General features: G+C 43.3%; 1 protein-coding gene across 1 annotated transcript; it reads left to right on the top strand.

Moving 5' to 3' along the window:
- The first annotated feature begins 200 nt into the window (after positions 1 to 200).
- ndrg1b (N-myc downstream regulated 1b) lies at positions 201 to 19,377 on the top strand. The gene is made up of 10 exons (XM_038977456.1): positions 201 to 307; positions 1,147 to 1,254; positions 4,605 to 4,667; positions 5,232 to 5,292; positions 6,001 to 6,087; positions 6,695 to 6,751; positions 7,144 to 7,310; positions 10,079 to 10,178; positions 10,369 to 10,456; positions 19,154 to 19,377. The coding sequence occupies exons 1-10, from the start codon at positions 240 to 242 to the stop codon at positions 19,375 to 19,377; spliced, it is 1,023 nt and encodes a 340-aa protein (XP_038833384.1). The 5' UTR covers positions 201 to 239.
- Positions 19,378 to 19,839: the final 462 nt, after the last annotated feature.

The raw sequence follows: 19,839 nt of genomic DNA, 5'->3' as shown, positions 1-19,839 counted from the left end.
CGAGGGGTACTATGACCCCTGGGGCTACTTGGCCTATCCACAGGGGTTACTTGAAAATCTTACTGGTAAAATGCACGAGGGTACATCAAGGGTACTCCGGGCAAAGCTAAATTCAGTTGGTGGTACAGTAACCGAAAAGGGTTGGGAACAGTTATAGTTGTGGGGTTTGTGTAACCAAAGTTGTTTTGCCATGGCAGGAGGATGACGTGGAGACTCAGTTTGGACAGGTCCACTGCACCATGAAGGGGGTTCCCAAGGGCAGCCGCCCAGTCATCATGACCTTCCACGATATTGGACTGAACTGTATGTTTTGTTGTTGTTGTGAGAGAGCCCTGTCTGGGCTATCCAGTTGATCTTAAGTTTAGTTTATTGTTATTGTGCACATCTGGCTAAGAGCTAAGTTCAATTCCATTTTTTTTTTTTTTATTTTATCCCCTTTTCTCCCCAATTTTCGTGGTATCCAATCGCTAGTAATTACTATCTTGTCTCATCGCTACAACTCCCGTACGGGCTCGGGAGAGACGAAGGTCGAAAGCCATGCGTCCTCCGAAGCACAACCCAACCAAGCCGCACTGCTTCTTTAACACAGCGCGCCTCCAACCCGGAAGCCAGCCGCAACAATGTGTCGGAGGAAACACCGTGCACCTGGCCCCCTTGGTTAGCACGCACTGCGCCCGGCCCGCCACAGGAGTCGCTGGAGCGCGATGAGACAAGGATATCCCTACCGGCCAAACCCACCCTAACCCGGACGACGCTAGCCCAATTGTGCGTCGCCCCACGGACCTCCCGGTCGCGGCCGGCTGCGACAGAGCCTGGGCGCGAACCCAGAGACTCTGGTGGCGCAGTTAGCACTGCGATGCAGTGCCCTAGACCACTGCGCCACCCGGGAGGCCCCTTCAATTCCATATTGATATGCATCTAAACCAGTGAGAGCACAGCGCTTTGATGACAAACAGAACTTTAAACAGATTACTTGTTTTTAATGTGTTAATTCAGGCTGTCATGTCATGATCTGTATACAGTCCCATATGGTTGTTCTATTCAATTCAATGTCAATTTCAAAAGCAACAATGCACAAGAAAGAAAAAAAACATTTAGGAGCACTTTGCTGAACTTGTCTTATATTCTCCTTTGTGTCTAGACAAGTCGTGCCCTGTTCAGCCACGAGGACATGCAGGAGATCATGAGGCACTTTGCCGTGTGCCACGTTGATGCCCCTGGGCAGCATGAGGGTGCCTCCACTCTCTCCACTGAGTGAGTGACCAGTGCCAACCTCAATTAGCAGCATGAATTTGTGCAACGGATGTGAAATGGCTAGCTAGTTAGCGGTGGTGCGCGCTAGCAGCCTTTCAGTCGGTTACGTCACTTGCTCTGAAACCTTGAAGTAGTGGTTCCCCTTGCTCTGCAAGGGCCGCAGCTTTTGTGGAGCGATGGGTAACGATGCTTCGTGGGCGACCGTTGTTGATGTGTGCAGAGGGTCCCTGGTTCGAGCCCGGGTATGGGCGAGGGGACGGACTAAAGTTATACTGTTACATTTGCAAGGGGGTTATTGAGTTGAAGATTTTCTGGTGGATTCTCTGGTGGTTGTAGTCCTCAGTGTACCGTGAAATTGATTAGAAACAAATTAGTCAGATTCAATGATTTCACATGGCACAGATCCCATCTGTTGTCAGTGTTAGTGGACACTGGGATCTAGTCCCATCTGTTGTTAGTCTTAGTGGACACTGGGATCTAGTCCCATCTGTTGTTAGTGTTAGTGGACACTGGGATCTAGTCCCATCTGTTGTCAGTGTTAGTGGACACTGGGATCTAGTCCCATCTGTTGTTAGTGTTAGTGGACACTGGGATCTAGTCCCATCTGTTGTTAGTCTTAGTGGACACTGGGATCTAGTCCCATCTGTTGTTAGTGGACACTGGGATCTAGTCCCATCTGTTGTTAGTCTTAGTGGACACTGGGATCTAGTCCCATCTGTTGTTAGTGGACACTGGGATCTAGTCCCATCTGTTGTTAGTGTTAGTGGACACTGGGATCTAGTCCCATCTGTTGTTAGTGGACACTGGGATCTAGTCCCATCTGTTGTTAGTGTTGGCAGTTGATGTTATTCTTCAATAACACAAACACCAAAGCAAATCAGGGGGAGAAAAATTTGTTTATTTGAGAAGAACAAATCAACCTGTTATGCTGGGAGTTAGATGTTCAGTCTCCCCTGTCCTCAGCTTTTCGCCACTGAACAAAGGAACAGGATGCCATTTATAAGCCCCCTACCCCAGCCTGGGGTTGACCAATCAGAAGTCCTTGCAGTACAACTTGGCCAATGGCCAAATAACAAGTATCCTGCTCCCAACTGTACAGACCAATGAAAACGTGGCGCATGTAGCTCTGAGTTCAGGAGTGACATTCCACAGATTCTAAACAGATGTTGAACTGAAAAACCAACTCCTATTGATCGTTAACTCTAGTCCTCTGCTTTGTGTATTTATCTTCAAAATATTCTTATATTAGTGAACACTGTGATCTAATCCCATCTGTTGTTAGTGTTAGTGGACACTGGGATCTAGTCCCATCCGTTGTCAGTGTTAGTGGACACTGGGATCTAATCCCATCTGTTGTTAGTGTTAGTGGACACTGGGATCTAGTCCCATCTGTTGTTAGTGTTAGTGGACACTGGGATCTAGTCCCATCTGTTGTTAGTGAATACTGAGATCTAGTCCCATCTGTTAGTGGACACTGGGATTTAGTCCCATCTGTTGTTAGTGAACACTGGGATCTAGTCTCATCTGTTGTTAGTGAACACTGGGATCTAGTCCCATCTGTTGTTAGTCTTAGTGGACACTGGGATCTAGTCCCATCTGTTGTTAGTGAATACTGAGATCTAGTCCCATCTGTTAGTGGACACTGGGATTTAGTCCCATCTGTTGTTAGTGAACACTGGGATCTAGTCCCATCTGTTGTTAGTGAACACTGGGATCTAGTCCCATCTGTTGTCAGTGTTAGTGGACACTGGGATCTAGTCCCATCTGTTGTTAGTCTTAGTGGACACTGGGATCTAGTCCCATCTGTTGTTAGTGGACACTGGGATCTAGTCCCATCTGTTGTTAGTGGACACTGGGATCTAGTCCCATCTGTTGTTAGTGTTAGTGGACACTGGGATCTAGTCCCATCTGTTGTCAGTGTTAGTGGACACTGGGATCTAGTCCCATCTGTTGTTAGTGGACACTGGGATCTAGTCCCATCTGTTGTTAGTGTTAGTGGACACTGGGATCTAGTCCCATCCGTTGTCAGTGTTAGTGGACACTGGGATCTAGTCCCATCTGTTGTTAGTGTTAGTGGACACTGGGATCTAGTCCCATCTGTTGTTAGTGAATACTGAGATCTAGTCCCATCTGTTAGTGGACACTGGGATTTAGTCCCATCTGTTGTTAGTGGACACTGGGATCTAGTCCCATCTGTTGTTAGTCTTAGTGGACACTGGGATCTAGTCCCATCTGTTGTTAGTCTTAGTGGACACTGGGATCTAATCCCATCTGTTGTTAGTCTTAGTGGACACTGGGATCTAGTCCCATCTGTTGTTAGTGGACACTGGGATCTAGTCCCATCTGTTGTTAGTGAACACTGGGATCTAGTCCCATCTGTTGTTAGTGGACACTGGGATCTAGTCCCATCTGTTGTTAGTGGACACTGGGATCTAGTCCCATCTGTTGTCAGTGTTAGTGAACACTGGGATCTAGTCCCATCTGTTGTTAGTGGACACTGGGATCTAGTCCCATCTGTTGTCAGTGTTAGTGGACACTGGGATCTAGTCCCATCTGTTGTTAGTCTTAGTGGACACTGGGATCTAGTCCCATCTGTTGTTAGTGGAGACTGGGATCTAGTCCCATCTGTTGTTAGTCTTAGTGGACACTGGGATCTTGTCCCATCTGTTGTTAGTGAACACTGGGATCTAGTCCCATCTGTTGTTAGTCTTAGTGGACACTGGGATCTAGTCCCATCTGTTGTTAGTGGAGACTGGGATCTAGTCCCATCTGTTGTTAGTCTTAGTGGACACTGGGATCTTGTCCCATCTGTTGTTAGTGGAGACTGGGATCTAGTCCCATCTGTTGTTAGTAAACACTGGGATCTAGTTCCATCTGTTGTTAGTGTTAGTGGACATCAGGACTAAGAGCAGCTGCCTGCCATGCTAATCCACTGTCACATGGCACCTGGTCCACAAGACTCTTAAACAGTCAACATCGGGGACTGGGTCACTGCTAGGCTACTGTAGGTCACTTTACCTGAATCTTCAGGTAGTAGAAGTATCCAGTGAGAAAATAGATGATATTCACAGGGTAGAAAGACAATGACAAGGCACCAACAGATAATAACAAATGGATGATACATTCATTTGAAACATGTCAACAACAACAACATGTTTGAGAGACAAGTTTGGCACAATAACATTTTGGTTGCATCCTAAATGGCACCCTATTCCCTTTATAGTGCACTACTTGTAAGTAGTGCACAATATAGGGAATAGGGTGCCATTTGGGACACATCCATGACTTGTATCGTGTTAGTGATGATGAGGAGCACTTGAGGTAACTTGTGTTCTGGTCTTCCGCTGCAGGTACACCTACCCCTCTATGGACCAGCTCTCTGAGACTCTCCCTCAGGTCCTCAAGCACTTTCGGTGAATCACAAATCAACGTTTATTTGTCATATACACAGTTTACAGCAGGTATAAATGGTGCAGCTAAATGTGTACTGGCAAGCTCCCTCAACAGTGCAGTACAAATATCAACATAAACATGATTTTAAAAAAAATATATACACTACCTTTCAAAGGTTTGGGGTCACTTATACATTTCCTTGTTTTTGAAAGAAAAGCAATTTTTTTTGTCCATTAAATTAACATCAAATTGATCAGAAATACAGTGTAAACATTAATGTTGTAAATTACTATTGTAGCTGGAAATGGCTGATTTTTTAATGGAATATCTACATAGGCCCATTATCAGCAACCATCACTCCTGTGTTCCAATGGCACGTTGTGTTAGCAAATACAAGTTTATCATTTTACACACTTGTTTTAATAAATGCTTTCAAGTGTTACCCTCCGGGATCAAAAACACATTTATTACGTGGATTATGTGGATAACTAAATATAAATTAAATTACATTCACGAAGAGGTTTACATCCTCTTCTTATTAGAAGCTTCAAACTCCCATCAAACCTCTTCTTGTTTCCCTTCAGGTTTAAGAGTGTCATTGGACTGGGCAGCGGTGCTGGTGCCTACATCCTCGCTAAATTTGCTGTGAGTGGATTTTTTGTTGTTGTTGAACTCTTTTGTTTTTGTTAAATTGAGCAGCCATAATTAAACTAGGATTTAAACCTAGTAAAAGTCCTTCAACATACCACAGTGTTGATACTGATAACATCATCTTGATAATTGTTATTGCCAAGCAAATCAAATCAAATTTGATTGGTCACATACACATGGTTAGCAGATGTTATTGCGAGTGTAGCGAAACGCTTGTGCTTCTAGTTCCGACCGTGCAGCAATATCTAACATGTAATCTGACAATTCCACAACAACTACCTAATACACACAAATCTAAATAAAGGAATGGAATAAGAATATATACAGTACATATAAATATATGGATGAGCAATGACAGAGCGCATAGGCAAGATGCAATAGATGGTATAAAATACAGTATATACATATGAGATGAGTAATGCAAGATATGTAAACATTATTAAAGTGGCATTATTAAAGTGTCTTTTGGAATGTTCTTTTGTTTGTACACATCTACACTGTTCTGTACTGTACAGACACTGAATAGCCTGTGTGATGGTTATCCTCGAGTTAGACTAACCACTGAAACAATGAAGCTCATAGTAGATATCACAACAAAGTTGTTGTGATAAGTGTTTGTGTCATTTCCTGCTCTCTGAATCCTAAATATGTCCCAAATGGGTTGTGCTATGTTCTTCATGTCTTTATTCTTCCTGTCTACAGCTGAACCATCCAGATAAGGTTGAGGGACTTGTCCTCATCAACATCAATGCACGTGCCGAGAGCGTGATAGATTCACTTACACACAAGGTAGCATAGCATAGCATAGCATTACTAACATAGCATAACATAACATAATTAACATAGCATAGCATAACTAACATAGCATGACTAACATACCATAGCATAACATAACATAATTAGCATAGCATAACTAACATAACATAGCATAGCATAACTAGCATAGCATAAGTAACATAACATAGCATAGCATAAGTAACATAGCATAACTAACATAACATAGCATAACTAACATAACATAGCACAGCATAACTAACAGAGCAAAGCATACCATAGCATAATTAACATAACATAGCATAATTATCATAGCCTACTTAACATAACATAGCATAATTAACATAGCGAACAAAGTTGAGTGCTTTTGAAAATGTAAATAAAAGAATTTGCAAGATCTGTATTTGTTTTGTATTATTATTAAGACCCTCCAACATAACAATCCACATTGTGGTGGGTCTTTCAGGCTAAGCGCATGGAGACATGCTGATTTACTCTGATAGAGTTCAATTCTTAGGGGATTATGTATAAATATGCTTTAATGTCCTTTGTGTTTGCTCAGAGCCTGGCTTGGAGGAGCCTGTACACACCACTGTAAACTCCCAACTCTCTCTCTGTTCAGATGACTGGCTGGATCCAAGCACTGCCTGATCATATCCTAAACCACATGTTTGGAAAGGTAAGGGTTAGATAGAAACAGCAACTACAGTAGCACTAACACCTTAATGGCTATTTCTGTTTCATCTACTACACTACAACCACTGACAGTCCGTACGGAAAGAGCAACATATTGTTTTGAAACATCCTAAAGATGTAGCTTTGTTCAATAAACTGTCACTATAAGACTTCTGTCCCCCTCTGGAAGCTACAGTATATGAATGATACAATTACATTTATATTTAAATAACTATGAATTGTTGTGAAACATCAACCCTTTGTTATGGATGTTTATAGTCAGTGTCATAACACATTACATGTGTATTATAAGGCATTATAAACTATGTTATAATGCATTATAAGTATGTACGTCATGGAAAGCGTTACCATTGAGATTTGTTCTTTGTGCAATAGGAGGAGATCCAGAACAACCCTGATCTGATCGCCACATACCGCAACCACATCACCAATGATGTCAACCAGTCCAACCTGGCCCAGTTCTTCAAGTCCTACCAGAGCCGCAGGGGCCTGGAGATCGAGAGGCCTGTCCCAGGGGGAAACATTAACGTCAGAACTCTGATGTACGTCACACGGACCGACTCAGCATCAGGACCCTGACTCTTACCTGGCCACATGACCTGACTAGGGAAAACTCAGGGCTGAGTTTTGACTGAGTATTAGTTATGATATTGACCATCAGTATTAGTTATGATATTGATCATCAGTATTAGTTATGATATTGATCATCAGTATTAGGTATGATATTGACCATCAGTATTAGTTATGCTATTGACTGAGTATTAGTTATGAGATTGACTGAGTATTAGTTATGCTATTGACTGAGTATTAGTTATGATATTGACCAGCAGTATTAGTTATGATATTGACTACGAGTATTAGTTATGATATCGACCATCAATTTTAGTTATGATATTGTCTATGAGTGTTAGTTATGGTATTGACTGAGTATTAGTTATGATATTGACTATGAGTATTAGTTATGATATTGATCAAATAATGTATATGTGAAAGATAATGATAAAATAATTCCACTCTGAAACCTTATAACTGTATGAAATTGATTAGAATAATAAAATTATAATCTGATGGTGTGTGTAGTTTTAGTCAGAATTAGGTTAAACAATGTATAGTGGAAAAACAGACTGTCTGAGCAAGGTGTAGCTTAGGATTTGAACTTGTGTGTGTGTGTGCCTAGTAAAATACCGTAGAACAATTAAAACTGTGTTTGGACCGACCTGACTAGGCCTCTGAGAGACTTGGGAGAGGACAGGGAGTACTTCTCAAGGTCTCCCTAATCTCGGGGGAATGGAACTGTCGGCTGGGTAGTGATACAAAGTGGTGCGAACTGTGGAGAAGGATAAAACACACCTACTGTTTGTGTGTATGTACAGTGGGGCAAAAAAGTATTTAGTCAGCCACCAATTGTGCAAGTTCTCCCACTTAAAAAGATGAGACAGGCCTGTAATTTTCATCATAGGTACACTTCAACTATGACAGACAAAATGAGGAAAAAAAATCCAGAAAATCACATTGTAGGATTTTTAATGAATTTATTTGCAAATTATGGTGGAAAATAATTATTTGGTCAATAACAAAAGTTTATCTCAATACTTTGTTATATACCCTTTGTTGGCAATGACAGAGGTCAAACGTTTTCTGTAAGTCTTCACAAGGTTTTCACACACTGTTGCTGGTATTTTGGCCCATTCCTCCATGCAGATCTCCTCTAGAGCAGTGATGTTTTGGGGCTGTTGCTGGGCAACACGGACTTTCAACTCCCTCCAAAGATTTTCTATGGGGTTGAGATCTGGAGACTGGCTAGGCCACTCCAGGACCTTGAAATGCTTCTTACGAAGCCACTCCTTCGTTGCCCGGGCGGTGTGTTTGGGATCATTGTCATGCTGAAAGACCCAGCCACGTTTCATCTTCAATGCCCTTGCTGATGGAAGGAGGTTTTCACTCAAAATCTCACGATACATGGCCCCATTCATTCTTTCCTTTACACGGATCAGTCGTCCTGGTCCCTTTGCAGAAAAACAGCCCCAAAGCATGATGTTTCCACCCCCATGCTTCACAGTAGGTATGGTGTTCTTTGGATGCAACTCAGCATTCTTTGTCCTCCAAACACGACGAGTTGAGTTTTTACCAAAAAGTTATATTTTGGTTTCATCTGACCATATGACATTCTCCCAATCTTCTTCTGGATCATCCAAATGCTCTCTAGCAAACTTCAGACGGGCCTGGACATGTACTGGCTTAAGCAGGGGGACACGTCTGGCACTGCAGGATTTGAGTCCCTGGCGGCGTAGTGTGTTACTGATGGTAGGCTTTGTTACTTTGGTCCCAGCTCTCTGCAGGTCATTCACTAGGTCCCCCCGTGTGGTTCTGGGATTTTTGCTCACCGTTCTTGTGATCATTTTGACCCCACGGGGTGAGATCTTGCATGGAGCCCCAGATCGAGGGAGATTATCAGTGGTCTTGTATGTCTTCCATTTCCTAATAATTGCTCCCACAGTTGATTTCTTCAAACCAAGCTGCTTACCTATTGCAGATTCAGTCTTCCCAGCCTGGTGCAGGTCTACAATTTTGTTTCTGGTGTACTTTGACAGCTCTTTGGTCTTGGCCATAGTGGAGTTTGGAGTGTGACTGTTTGAGGTTGTGGACAGGTGTCTTTTATACTGATAACAAGTTCAAACAGGTGCCATTAATACAGGTAACGAGTGGAGGACAGAGGAGCCTCTTAAAGAAGAAGTTACAGGTCTATGAGAGCCAGAAATCTTGCTTGTTTGTAGGTGACCAAATACTTATTTTCCACCATAATTTGCAAATAAATTCATTTAAAAAATCCTACAATGTGATTTTCTGGATTTTTTTTTCTCATTTTGTCTGTCATAGTTGAAGTGTACCTATGATGAAAATGGATGATGAAAATCATCTTTTTAAGTGGGAGAACTTGCACAATTGGTGGCTGACTAAATACTTTTTTGCCCCACTGTATGTGCGTAGGATATCTACTGTTTGTGTGGAAGTATGTGCGCAGCTATAAAATGGATGTCTTTGTATAATGGACTTCAGAGCGCTCTCGTGAATAAACATTTGACTATTGTAGGCTGGGCCTCTGTCTGTTTTCATTTCAAACAGTATCTTATCAATTCTGGGTTGCAGACTGAGTAGTTCATTGAAGTTCAGTTTATTGAACATTGAGAACAGAATTCTCGTAACAGATATTGACTGAGGTTTAGTTATGATATTGACCATCAGTATTAGTTATGATATTGACTATGAGCATTATTAGTTAAGTAGCTAATGAATCTGCTGACTCATGCAGGTGCCCTGCTCTGTTGGTGGTGGGAGACAGCTCCCCTGCAGTTGAGGCTGTGGTCGAGAGCAATGCAAAGCTCAACCCAACACAGACCACACTGCTCAAGGTCAGTTTAATGTGTGGCTCCGACGGATGTAGCAATTCATAATACTGTCAAAAGTACTTTATAAGTAAAGATCCGGAACCACAATGTCATTGACCATCTAAGAACAGTATATGTGATTGATAATGAGAAAGATTTGTTAAGATCAAATGACGGTTGGTTGGCCCATGATCTTTTGTCTCCGTCCAATCAGATGGCTGACTGTGGAGGACTTCCCCAGGTGAGCCAGCCTGGCAAACTGACAGAGGCCTTCAAGTACTTCATCCAGGGCATGGGTTACAGTAAGTATCATGGGTTACAGTAAGTATCATGGGTTACAGTAAGTATCAGGGGTATCAGGGGTTACAGTAAGTATCATGGGTTACAGTAAGTATCAGGGGTTACAGTAAGTATCATGGGTTACAGTAAGTATCATGGGTTTCAGTAAGTATCATGGGTTACAGTAAGTATCATGGGTTTCAGTAAGTATCATGGGTTACAGTAAGTATCATGGGTTACAGTAAGTATCATGGGTTACAGTAAGTATCATGGGTTTCAGTAAGTATCATGGGTTACAGTAAGTATCATGGGTTACAGTAAGTATCATGGGTTACAGTAAGTATCATGGGTTTCAGTAAGTATCATGGGTTTCAGTAAGTATCATGGGTTACAGTAAGTATCATGGGTTACAGTAAGTATCATGGGTTACAGTAAGTATCAGGGGTATCAGGGGTTACAGTAAGTATCATGGGTTACAGTAAGTATCAGGGGTTACAGTAAGTATCATGGGTTACAGTAAGTATCAGGGGTATCAGGGGTTACAGTAAGTATCATGGGTTACAGTAAGTATCATGGGTTACAGTAAGTATCAGGGGTTACAGTAAGTATCAGGGGTTACAGTAAGTATCATGGGTTACAGTAAGTATCATGGGTTACAGTAAGTATCAGGGGTTACAGTAAGTATCATGGGTTACAGTAAGTATCAGGGGTTACAGTAAGTATCAGGGGTTACAGTAAGTATCAGGGGTTACAGTAAGTATCATGGGTTACAGTAAGTATCAGGGGTTTCAGGGGTTTCAGTAAGTATCAGGGGTTACAGTAAGTATCATGGGTTACAGTAAGTATCATGGGTTACAGTAAGTATCATGGGTTACAGTAAGTATCATGGGTTACAGTAAGTATCATGGGTTACAGTAAGTATCAGGGGTTACAGTAAGTATCATGGGTTTCAGTAAGTATCATGGGTTACAGTAAGTATCATGGGTTTCAGTAAGTATCATGGGTTACAGTAAGTATCAGGGGTTACAGTAAGTATCAGGGGTTACAGTAAGTATCATGGGTTACAGTAAGTATCATGGGTTACAGTAAGTATCAGGGGTTACAGTAAGTATCATGGGTTACAGTAAGTATCATGGGTTTCAGTAAGTATCATGGGTTTCAGTAAGTATCATGGGTTTCAGTAAGTATCATGGGTTACAGTAAGTATCATGGGTTACAGTAAGTATCATGGGTTACAGTAAGTATCATGGGTTACAGTAAGTATCAGGGGTATCAGGGGTTACAGTAAGTATCAGGGGTTACAGTAAGTATCAGGGGTTACAGTAAGTATCATGGGTTACAGTAAGTATCATGGGTTACAGTAAGTATCATGGGTTACAGTAAGTATCATGGGTTTCAGTAAGTATCATGGGTTTCAGTAAGTATCATGGGTTACAGTAAGTATCATGGGTTACAGTAAGTATCATGGGTTACAGTAAGTATCAGGGGTATCAGGGGTTACAGTAAGTATCATGGGTTACAGTAAGTATCAGGGGTTACAGTAAGTATCATGGGTTACAGTAAGTATCAGGGGTATCAGGGGTTACAGTAAGTATCATGGGTTACAGTAAGTATCAGGGGTTACAGTAAGTATCAGGGGTTACAGTAAGTATCATGGGTTACAGTAAGTATCATGGGTTACAGTAAGTATCAGGGGTTACAGTAAGTATCATGGGTTACAGTAAGTATCAGGGGTTACAGTAAGTATCAGGGGTTACAGTAAGTATCAGGGGTTACAGTAAGTATCATGGGTTACAGTAAGTATCAGGGGTATCAGGGGTTTCAGGGGTTTCAGTAAGTATCAGGGGTTACAGTAAGTACCATGGGTTACAGTAAGTATCATGGGTTACGGTAAGTATCAGGGGTTACAGTAAGTATCATGGGTTACAGTAAGTATCATGGGTTACAGTAAGTATCATGGGTTACAGTAAGTATCAGGGGTTACAGTAAGTATCATGGGTTTCAGTAAGTATCATGGGTTACAGTAAGTATCATGGGTTTCAGTAAGTATCATGGGTTACAGTAAGTATCAGGGGTTACAGTAAGTATCAGGGGTTACAGTAAGTATCATGGGTTACAGTAAGTATCATGGGTTACAGTAAGTATCATGGGTTACAGTAAGTATCATGGGTTACAGTAAGTATCATGGGTTTCAGTAAGTATCATGGGTTTCAGTAAGTATCATGGGTTTCAGTAAGTATCATGGGTTACAGTAAGTATCATGGGTTACAGTAAGTATCATGGGTTACAGTAAGTATCATGGGTTACAGTAAGTATCAGGGGTATCAGGGGTTACAGTAAGTATCATGGGTTACAGTAAGTATCAGGGGTTACAGTAAGTATCATGGGTTACAGTAAGTATCATGGGTTACAGTAAGTATCAGCTCAGGATAATGAATCTAATTGGAAGATAATGTTCACCTTAGTGCATGTCAACAAGGGGCAGCAATAGCCTAGTGGTTAGAGCATTGGGCCAGTAACCAAAAGGTTTCTGGATCGAATCCCCGAGCTGACAAGGTAAAAATCTGTCGTTCTGTAAAATATATATATATATAAAAACAAGGTATCACCTGTAGTCAGTGGCATCTACAGAGTAAAGGAATGAGAGACATGGAATATTGCTCCTCCACATTATCCCTGCACCCAAACACACAATGTTTCCACTAACCCTGCACCCAAACACACAATGTTACCACTAACCCTGCACCCAAACACACAATGTTTCCACTAACCCTGCACCCAAACACACAATGTTTCCACTAACCCTGCACCCAAACACACAATGTTTCCACTAACCCTGCACCCAAACACACAATGTTTCCACTAACCCTTCACCCAAACACACAATGTTTCCACTAACCCTGCACCCAAACACACAATGTTTCCACTAACCCTTCACCCAAACACACAATGTTTCCACTAACCCTTCACCCAAACACACAATGTTTCCACTAACCCTGCACCCAAACACACAATGTTACCACTAACCCTGCACCCAAACACACAATGTTTCCACTAACCCTGCACCCAAACACACAATGTTACCACTAACCCTGCACCCAAACACACAATGTTTCCACTAACCCTGCACCCAAACACACAATGTTTCCACTAACCCTTCACCCAAACACACAATGTTACCACTAACCCTGCACCCAAACACACAATGTTACCACTAACCCTGCACCCAAACACACAATGTTTCCACTAACCCTGCACCCAAACACACAATGTTTCCACTAACCCCGCACCCAAACACACAATGTTTCCACTAACCCTGCACCCAAACACACAATGTTTCCACTAACCCTGCACCCAAACACACAATGTTTCCACTAACCCTGCACCCAAACACACAATGTTTCCACTAACCCTGCACCCAAACACACAATGTTACCACTAACCCTGCACCCAAACACATAATGTTTCCACTAACCCTGCACCCAAACACACAATGTTACCACTAACCCTGCACCCAAACACACAATGTTTCCACTAACCCTTCACCCAAACACACAATGTTACCACTAACCCTGCACCCAAACACATAATGTTTCCACTAACCCTGCACCCAAACACACAATGTTACCACTAACCCTGCACCCAAACACATAATGTTTCCACTAACCCTGCACCCAAACACACAATGTTTCCACTAACCCTGCACCCAAACACACAATGTTACCACTAATCCTGCACCCAAACACACAATGTTTCCACTAACCCTTCACCCAAACACACAATGTTTCCACTAACCCTTCACCCAAACACACAATGTTTCCACTAACCCTGCACCCAAACACACAATGTTTCCACTAACCCTGCACCCAAACACACAATGTTTCCACTAACCCTGCACCCAAACACACAATGTTTCCACTAACCCTTCACCCAAACACACAATGTTTCCACTAACCCCGCACCCAAACACACAATGTTTCCACTAACCCTGCACCCAAACACACAATGTTTCCACTAACCCCGCACCCAAACACACAATGTTACCACTAACCCTGCACCCAAACACACAATGTTTCCACTAACCCTGCACCCAAACACACAATGTTACCACTAACCCTGCACCCAAACACACAATGTTTCCACTAACCCTGCACCCAAACACACAATGTTTCCACTAACCCTTCACCCAGACACACAATGTTTCCACTAACCCCTGCACCCAAACACACAATGTTTCCACTAACCCTGCACCCAAACACACAATGTTTCCACTAACCCTGCACCCAAACACACAATGTTACCACTAACCCCGCACCCAAACACACAATGTTTCCACTAACCCTGCACCCAAACACACAATGTTTCCACTAACCCTGCACCCAAACACACAATGTTTCCACTAACCCTGCACCCAGAGACACAATGTTTCCACTAACCCCTGCACCCAAACACACAATGTTTCCACTAACCCCGCACCCAAACACACAATGTTTCCACTAACCCTGCACCCAAACACACAATGTTTCCACTAACCCTTCACCCAAACACACAATGTTTCCACTAACCCTGCACCCAAACACACAATGTTTCCACTAACCCTTCACCCAAACACACAATGTTTCCACTAACCCTGCACCCAAACACACAATGTTTCCACTAACCCTGCACCCAAACACACAATGTTTCCACTAACCCTTCACCCAAACACACAATGTTTCCACTAACCCTGCACCCAAACACACAATGTTTCCACTAACCCTTCACCCAAACACACAATGTTTCCACTAACCCCGCACCCAAACACACAATGTTACCACTAACCCTGCACCCAAACACACAATGTTTCCACTAACCCTGCACCCAAACACACAATGTTTCCACTAACCCTTCACCCAAACACACAATGTTTCCACTAACCCTTCACCCAAACACACAATGTTTCCACTAACCCTGCACCCAAACACACAATGTTTCCACTAACCCTGCACCCAAACACACAATGTTTCCACTAACCCTGCACCCAAACACACAATGTTTCCACTAACCCTGCACCCAAACACACAATGTTACCACTAACCCCACACCCAAACACACAATGTTTCCACTAACCCTTCACCCAAACACACAATGTTTCCACTAACCCTGCACCCAAACACACAATGTTACCACTAACCCTGCACCCAAACACACAATGTTTCCACTAACCCTTCACCCAAACACACAATGTTTCCACTAACCCTGCACCCAAACACACAATGTTACCACTAACCCTGCACCCAAACACACAATGTTACCACTAACCCTGCACCCAAACACACAATGTTTCCACTAACCCTGCACCCAAACACACAATGTTTCCACTAACCCTTCACCCAAACACACAATGTTTCCACTAACCCTGCACCCAAACACACAATGTTTCCACTAACCCTGCACCCAAACACACAATGTTTCCACTAACCCTTCACCCAAACACACAATGTTTCCACTAACCCTGCACCCAAACACACAATGTTTCCACTAACCCTTCACCCAAACACACAATGTTTCCACTAAACCTTCACCCAAACACACAATGTTTCCACTAACCCTGCACCCAAACACACAATGTTTCCACTAACCCTGCACCCAAACACACAATGTTTCCACTAACCCTGCACCCAAACACACAATGTTTCCACTAACCCCACACCCAAACACACAATGTTTCCACTAACCCTTCACCCAAACACATAATGTTTCCACTAACCCTGCACCCAAACAACCAATGTTTCCACTAACCCTGTACCCAAACACACAATGTTTCCACTAACCCTACACACAATGTTTCCACTAACCCTGCACCCAAACACATAATGTTTCCACTAACCCTGCACCCAAACACATAATGTTTCCACTAACCCTGCACCCAAACACATAATGTTTCCACTAACCCTACACACAATGTTTCCACTAACCCTGCACCCAAACACACAATGTTTCCACTAACCCTGCACCCAAACACACAATGTTTCCACTAACCCTGCACCCAAACACATAATGTTTCCACTAACCCTGCACCCAAACACACAATGTTTCCACTAACCCTACACACAATGTTTCCACTAACCCTGCACCCAAACACACAATGTTACCACTAACCCTGCACCCAAACACATAATGTTTCCACTAACCCTGCACCCAAACAACCAATGTTTCCACTAACCCTGCACCCAAACACACAATGTTTCCACTAACCCTGCACCCAAACACACAATGTTTCCACTAACCCTACACACAATGTTTCCACTAACCCTGCACCCAAACACACAATGTTACCACTAACCCTGCACCCAAACACATAATGTTTCCACTAACCCTGCACCCAAACACACAATGTTTCCACTAACCCTACACACAATGTTTCCACTAACCCTGCACCCAAACACACAATGTTACCACTAACCCTGCACCCAAACACATAATGTTTCCACTAACCCTGCACCCAAACAACCAATGTTACCACTAACCCTGCACCCAAACACACAATGTTACCACTAACCCCACACCCAAACACACAATGTTACCACTAACCCCACACCCAAACACACAATGTTTCCACTAACCCTTCACCCAAACACACAATGTTTCCACTAACCCTACACACAATGTTTCCACTAACCCTTCACCCAAACACACAATGTTTCCACTAACCCTACACACAATGTTTCCACTAACCCTGCACCCAAACACACAATGTTTCCACTAACCCTGCACCCAAACAACCAATGTTTCCACTAACCCTGCACCCAAACACACAATGTTTCCACTAACCCTGCACCCAGACACACAATGTTTCCACTAACCCCTGCACCCAAACACACAATGTTTCCACTAACCCTGCACCCAAACACACAATGTTTCCACTAACCCTGCACCCAGACACACAATGTTTCCACTAACCCCTGCACCCAAACACACAATGTCTCCACTAACCCCGCACCCAAACACATAATGTTTCCACTAACCCTGCACCCAAACACACAATGTTTCCACTAACCCTGCACCCAAACACACAATGTTACCACTAACCCTGCACCCAAACACACAATGTTTCCACTAACCCTGCACCCAAACACACAATGTTTCCACTAACCCTGCACCCAAACACACAATGTTTCCACTAACCCTGCACCCAAACACACAATGTTTCCACTAACCCTTCACCCAAACACACAATGTTTCCACTAACCCTGCACCCAAACACACAATGTCTCCACTAACCCCGCACCCAAACACACAATGTCTCCACTAACCCTGCACCCAAACACATAATGTTTCCACTAACCCTGCACCCAAACACACAATGTTTCCACTAACCCTTCACCCAAACACACAATGTTTCCACTAACCCTTCACCCAAACACACAATGTTTCCACTAACCCTGCACCCAAACACACAATGTTTCCACTAACCCTTCACCCAAACACACAATGTTTCCACTAACCCTTCACCCAAACACACAATGTTTCCACTAACCCTGCACCCAAACACACAATGTTTCCACTAACCCCGCACCCAAACACACAATGTTTCCACTAACCCTGCACCCAAACACACAATGTTTCCACTAACCCTTCACCCAAACACACAATGTTTCCACTAACCCTGCACCCAAACACACAATGTTTCCACTAACCCTGCACCCAAACACACAATGTTTCCACTAACCCTTCACCCAAACACACAATGTTTCCACTAACCCTGCACCCAAACACACAATGTTTCCACTAACCCTTCACCCAAACACACAATGTTTCCACTAACCCCGCACCCAAACACACAATGTTTCCACTAACCCTGCACCCAAACACACAATGTTTCCACTAACCCTGCACCCAAACACACAATGTTTCCACTAAACCTTCACCCAAACACACAATGTTTCCACTAACCCTGCACCCAAACACACAATGTTTCCACTAACCCTGCACCCAAACACACAATGTTTCCACTAACCCTGCACCCAAACACACAATGTTTCCACTAACCCTGCACCCAAACACACAATGTTTCCACTAACCCTTCACCCAAACACACAATGTTTCCACTAACCCTGCACCCAAACACACAATGTTTCCACTAACCCTGCACCCAAACACACAATGTTTCCACTAACCCTGCACCCAAACACACAATGTTTCCACTTCACAGAAGCTGTTGTCGGCATGCGCTGAGAGAAAACTGAAGAACAAGAACTAAAATGTAGCTACCAGCCTCCTAGTGTACCCAGAGACTATTCACTTTCTATGACAATGTTGATCATTGGTGTCCCCTCCACTAAGACTCGGGGCTCTGTGTTGCTGAACCGTTAAAGATTGCGCTTTAGAAATGTAAAGGTCATTTCCAGTTGAGGCGACGTACTGTGTGTAGCATTTACCGTGAATGCAGTCTCTGCTAATGCGGAAACATTGCCTTTAAATTTCAATCACGCTGTAACACGGAATTTCCACGATACGGATTGAATAGAGCCCTTGGGTTCTGGTCAAAGCAATGCACTATATAGGGAATAGGGTGGAAGTGACAATTACATTGATGGAAGCTGCAATCTATCTGCAAAATTAAAGCTGATCTACCCCCTGAACATTAAAAAATATGTATGCTATGTTATGCTATGCTATGCTAGTTACGTTATGTTAGATATACCAAGCTATGGTAACTGTCTCCTTCCTTCTCTTAGTGTTCTCAGCCAGCATGACCAGACTGGTGAGGTCCCGCACCGCCTCAGGCTCCAGCATCGCCTCCTGCGACAGCAGCAGGAGCCGCTCTCACACCAACGACAACCAGCCCGCCCGGGAGCACACCGACGTGTCCATGGAGAATGTCTCCAACAGCACCGTAAATCAGACCATTGTCATGTCCAGCAGCAAGACTGAGGACGCCTGCTCGTGCCCTGGTCACTGAAAGGTCATAGGTTGTCTCCTAAATGGCTCCCTATTTCCTTTATAGTGCACTACTGTTGACGTCAAAAGTAGTAGGTTGTCCCTAAACCCTGACCTCATAACCCCTGTCCTGTCTACCCTACTGCCTGTGTTGCTGACAGTAAACCCCATAACCCCTGTCCTGTCCTGGCTACCCTACTGCCAGTGTTGCTGCTGACAACAAACCTCATAACCCCATGTCCTGTCTACCCTACTGCCTGTGTTGCTGACAGTAAACCTCATAACCCCTGTCCTGTCTACCCTACTGCCTGTGTTGCTGCTGACAATAAACCACAACATGCTGCTTTTGATAGACTGTCCTCTATCTATGCTCTGTTCTCACTGCATTGTGGGTAATAGAGTTTATACCCTGCACCCAAACACACAATGTTTCCACTAACCCTGCACCCAAACACACAATGTTTCCACTAACCCTGCACCCAAA

Source organism: Salvelinus namaycush, chromosome 37, assembly GCF_016432855.1.
Source record: "Salvelinus namaycush isolate Seneca chromosome 37, SaNama_1.0, whole genome shotgun sequence".
In the NCBI taxonomy this organism is placed as follows: Eukaryota; Metazoa; Chordata; class Actinopteri; order Salmoniformes; family Salmonidae; genus Salvelinus; species Salvelinus namaycush.
The sequence above is the reverse complement of the archived record's forward strand: the minus strand, read 5'-3'. Positions and strand labels throughout refer to the sequence as shown.

Coding starts and splice junctions, on each gene's coding strand:
- ndrg1b (XM_038977456.1), top strand. CDS start 240: ATGAAGGGGGTTCCCAAGGGCAGCCGCCCAGTCATCATGACCTTCCAC. Junction 1,255..4,604: donor GCCTCCACTCTCTCCACTGA/GTGAGTGACCAG, acceptor CTTCCGCTGCAG/GTACACCTACCCCTCTATGG. Junction 4,668..5,231: donor CAGGTCCTCAAGCACTTTCG/GTGAATCACAAA, acceptor GTTTCCCTTCAG/GTTTAAGAGTGTCATTGGAC.